The sequence below is a fragment of the Amaranthus tricolor genome, chromosome 1 (assembly GCF_026212465.1).
Source record: "Amaranthus tricolor cultivar Red isolate AtriRed21 chromosome 1, ASM2621246v1, whole genome shotgun sequence".
Taxonomy (NCBI): Eukaryota; Viridiplantae; Streptophyta; class Magnoliopsida; order Caryophyllales; family Amaranthaceae; genus Amaranthus; species Amaranthus tricolor.
In genome coordinates, this window is record NC_080047.1 from 10,553,506 (window position 1) to 10,558,610 (window position 5,105).

Consider the following 5,105-nt stretch of genomic DNA (forward strand, 5'->3'; position numbering starts at 1 on the left):
TTTAGAAAAGGAGGGAGTAGAACAGAAGCCAAACTGCCTCAAATTCGAAGCCAAAAGAACATTCTAAAAACAAATGAATAAATGACAAAGCAAATTATAATCACAAAGAAATCATCGACTCAGAGCAAAAAACAATAATTATTATTACAATTATACTCTAAAAAAAGGAGAAACTTTTAGAAATTGACAACTGCGCAGGAGATTAACCTTGGTATATCTGATCACATGATAATCAAACATAGAGGTGATTGCAACCTACTTGGTAGCCTGTGCAATTATATTACTGATTGAGCTTTCTTGTTCTTTAGCGGCCTCGACCAGTGAATCCTATAAATCAAATGCTCAATAATATCATTATATCACACATTGAAAAATCACCAACAATAATTCAATCTTTTCATGATTTTCCTACAATAATCTCATTTATTGATTAACCATGAATAATCTCAACTTTAGAGAATATTTGCATAGAGTGAACTTGGGTAATCTGATAATAGGTAATTCATCAAAAAAATAAACTAAAAATTAATTTAAAATTAGGAAAAAATTTTGAAAATTTACATTAAAATTTCTAAATAATTAAAAAAAATCATAAATTTTTTTTGAGCATTTTTTTCAATATCTTATTTTAAAAAAATAAAACTTGCTATAGCAAGTCATCCGATTTACTCTAGGAAAAATACTCCTCAAAGTTGAGATTTTTCATGGTTAATCAATAGGTGGGATTATTGTAGGGAAATTATGAATAGGTTGGATTATCCTAGATAATTTTTCCTCATATTTATCAACATTTTGCATTATACGGTCTTACCGTGAGACATTTCTCATAAATGGGTTGAACCTAACTAAGAGAATTATTAACATATGGACTCTTTATTTTGAGGTTATCTCATTGAGAAACAGCCTCTCACTAGTCACAAGAGTAGCTCATAGGAGTTCGTGCATAAAGGTAAAAATTGTACCTGTGCAGCAATTAACCGCGCAACTGTTTTCTTGCTTGATTCTTGCAGCTCACCAGCAATTAAAATTTCGTCAAGTATGTAGTATGCCTTTCATAGTCATAACAGAAAACATATCACAATAGTGTCTTTAAAAATAGAATACTATGGGAAAGATTATGTTTAGGACATTCTCTTACTTTGTGAAAATTGAAAATCAAATCCAATTCACAAACCTGAAATGGAATTCAATCAGCTCTTAGAGATATATCTGAAGGAACCGAAATGAAAAATGTTACCAAGAGATAAGTCAAATAACTTACACTGCCAAAATAGCGGTCTAGAACCTCAACAAAGTGATGAATGATTTCAAGGACCTCTAATTCATTGTCTACCTGATCAATGCACATGCAGAAGTACAAACTAGCATACCTGCATACGTAAGACAAATATAAACAAGAGTCTTAGTGCAGCTGAAGGATCCAAAGCTAGTATATGGGTTCATTAATAAGAAAATCAACACAATTGAGCATATTTAACATGTATTCAGATAGACGATACAAGATGGCAAGAGTAGATACTAGATACTAAACAGCTTCCGAAAGTCAAAAAGCACACGTATCAAATCTCAATGATAAGATGAAGATAACTTAATGATACGGGTTTTGTAAGCCGAAAGGAAACAAGAGATCAATTATGCCACCTATTCGAGAGTTTTTTTTTTTTTGTAGTGAAAGTTGAGCTTATTATTAAGTAGAATCGGCCAACACAAGGTCAGAATTCCAAACTGGACCTCCATCATCCCACCCATCGTCTCCAAAGACATTAATAGAGCCCACTTAACTAATCTATGGGCAACTGAGTTACATTCGGGAAAAGTTAAAAATCAAAACAGTTCTTTGAAGAAACAGTATTCTTAATGATGACTTGGAAGTGCAAGGACATTCTACTGTGGTTGTTGAGAGCCTCAATAACCATTATTATATCACCTTCACAAATGATTTTCTTCCAATTTCGGTGCTTTGCAAGTGACAATGACGGATCTAACTTAAGGATGAATGAGGCCCGGCCCCCTTAAATTTTTTCGGTCATTAGATAAAAGCAAAGTGTTGTATATTACCATTACAACAAAAATATGTGGCTTAGTGATTGAGACCTTAGTTTTTAAACTAGAGGTTGAGGGTCCAAATCTTAGCTCCCCTTTTTTTTTTGTTTAAATACTGATTTTAGCCCCCGCCCCGTTGACAAGTGACACAGCCCATTCAGCCACATGAGCTCCAGCAAGTTCAGAAGTACCATCTATGAAGCAAGTCAAAAATCACAACCCTGAGAATATGAGGTCAACTTGATTTTGACCCACACAACCCGTTTAAACTTTTCTAATTCTATTTTGGGAATTTTAACATTGACTACATCTTATTTTTTAGGCCTCAATGTTAAACTTTTAGTTTATGAGTTGTTTACTTTGTATTTACTATGAAAAATAGGAAAATGTTAAATGAATTAAGTTCATGTTATACTGATTTGACTTGAAATTAACTCGTTTAGTAAGTGGCTTGTACAAATTTGTTTAAGGTTTAAAATTTCAACCTTCACCTAACCCATTTAATAAACTTATTTCCATTTAATTAGTTAGGTAAAAAGTCTCAACCCAAACCCACTTATTTCGGGTTAGTTCAGTCGGATTAGCAGGTGTGGTCACTGCCTAATTGAAACATTCCCCCTTAGGTCTCTGGCTACAACACCCAATCCTCTTCTCTTTTCGAATAACATGCTGCATCAATTTAGTTTAACCCAACCCTCTTTTGGTGGCTGCAATAATAATAAGTAAACAACAGAAAAGAGGAATTTACCACTTGCAATAACAAAATGTTTTCATGATTTCATGAGGAGGCCACATCAAAGAATAGGTACATATGAATGAGATCCTATTCAACTTAAAGCAAGTTCCTACGTTTGGGAAATTTTAAATAAAAAGGCAAAGAAATGTGAAAATCACAGAACCAACGTTTTTTATCTCCAATTGCCAGGAGCATTGCCCTAATTGAGACCCTCATCAAAGGAAATGTACGTCTTTTTTGTATTCCTGAGTATAGTAGCACACTCAAGGTGATTTAAAAGATTTAGGACAAAACTGAGGGTTCAAATAAATCTAAACAGAAACAGAAGAGCTCCCTAAGCCAAACCGGTTCCCCAAAAAACTGATAAAATGATAGGCAAAAAGTGACAGGAGCTCAACTGCTCAAGGCTGGAATTTAATTCAGACGGAACTTTCAGCATATAGTTTGACCCTTATCTCCTTAAACTCAGTCACTCATGTATGACACATTCATGTATCTAGGATCAAAAATTAGCCATTTCAGTAAAAAAATATGTTATATGTCCAATTCAAAGTACTCAAACTCATGTCAACATGTAAAAAGGTTCAACACAAGTACTTATAATATGAAAAATCCAGACAAGGAAGGTCAAACCTAGAACAAAATCTTTGTAGTTCAAATAGAAAGGCAAAGACAAATGAAAATCACAGAATCAACGTATTTTGTCTCCAATTGCCAGGAACATTGCCCCAATGAGACCTAATAAACCTATCAGCCCCAAGAAATTACACAATTTATTCATAATTCTTTGATTCACCAGTATACCAAGGTGGGGGTAATTTCCATTGGTTCTGATGTCTTCCATTGGTTCTGATGCATCACAAAGTCATTTCCAAGTTTCAATGGACTCCTACAGCTTTGCAACTCTCCATAGAAGACTGTCACTTCACCATAAAAAACATTTCCTGAATGATTAATACCTAAATTTACGTGTCATGAGTAAAGTTTGGCAAGCATGAATGATCTATCAAACCCTCAAGGCCTCAACAGGCTATAAGTAACACGAAATTACAGTGTTCTACATGTCCACGCCAAACCAACAATATTTAAGTGAGATTATTCAGTTACTCTTCCAAAATTTTGCAAATGAATTTTGAAAAGACAAAGGTCTCATGCATTTCAGCAGGTGAAGTCAGATATGTAACAAATCACGGTCAATCGGTCATCACATTTTCTACGTAAGAACACTATCACAAGTGTTCATTGAGTGCAAAACAGAAACAAGAATACTTTCACATATATCACCATTTTGTTGTTTGCCACTACTTAAAACATACATGCATTACCTTCTGTAAACAACCTTTAATCCTCTCCATTCCACAAAGTTACAGAGTTTTGGACCTCGAGTTAGAACCAATCCACTCAGTTCACGGAGAACCTTCATAAATATTTGCAGAATTTCATTAAAACACTAATCCAAGAAACTAAATCCGTACCAACATTCATTTTACCAGCAATATTATTCATAACTATTAACTAAAAAAAAAAAAAAGGAACACGTAAAGGAAATTTTTTTAAAAAATGAATGAACTTGAAAAATGTACCTTTGTTCTTTCTTTTTGAGCATAAGGCGAATACCATTTTGTTAACCTAACTTTCCCTTGCCGATTAATTAGAACAGCAAACTGAATCTGAAAATCAAATTCGATATATTCACATTCCATAAATCAGTTTTGCAAAATGCAACAACCAATTAGATATGTCTTAAAATAAGAAGAATTTAACAATTGCAATTCATAAATCAACAATTATTCCCTAAAAATGACGAACAAGATTAGAATCAATCGAAAATAGGGTGAAATATTTGAATTCACCAATATCCTTGCAAAACGAGTAAAGTTTTGATAGAGTATATAAGTAATATATCCAGGTTAATCACTGTTTATGAAATAACGATCTAATTGATCATTTTCAATGACATTATAACAAAATGCATAAACTATGCTACATCATAGATCAAACTTGCAGCAAGTTCAAATCAAAGTAAATTAACGAGGAAACGCATCATTGAGCACAATCATATTACATAAATCGATTTGTTACTAAAAATAAATCGTTAGAGAAATCAACATGAAGGAGAGAGAAGGTGGCTGACCATTTTGACGAAGTCCTGTAACAAATCTGGGAGAAAAAAGAAACCGGGATCTGGAAGATTTTAAACTGCTTCACCTTGTTGAAGTGGAATTCTTAATTTTTACGATTTGGGGATCGCAATGCTCATTTGCTCAATGAATGTCCAATTCATGGTTAGAAGTCTTAGAACTTAGTATGTCATTTAGAAAGGGTT

General features: G+C 33.3%; 1 protein-coding gene across 1 annotated transcript; it reads right to left on the reverse strand.

The window, feature by feature from the left end:
* Positions 1-5,105, reverse strand: LOC130825481 (AP-1 complex subunit sigma-2-like). The gene is made up of 7 exons (XM_057690733.1): positions 4,914-5,105; positions 4,363-4,449; positions 4,105-4,196; positions 1,262-1,370; positions 1,139-1,174; positions 963-1,049; positions 1-327 (listed from the first exon to the last, which is right to left on the reverse strand). The coding sequence occupies exons 1-7, from the start codon at positions 4,914-4,916 to the stop codon at positions 256-258; spliced, it is 486 nt and encodes a 161-aa protein (XP_057546716.1). The 5' UTR covers positions 4,917-5,105; the 3' UTR covers positions 1-255.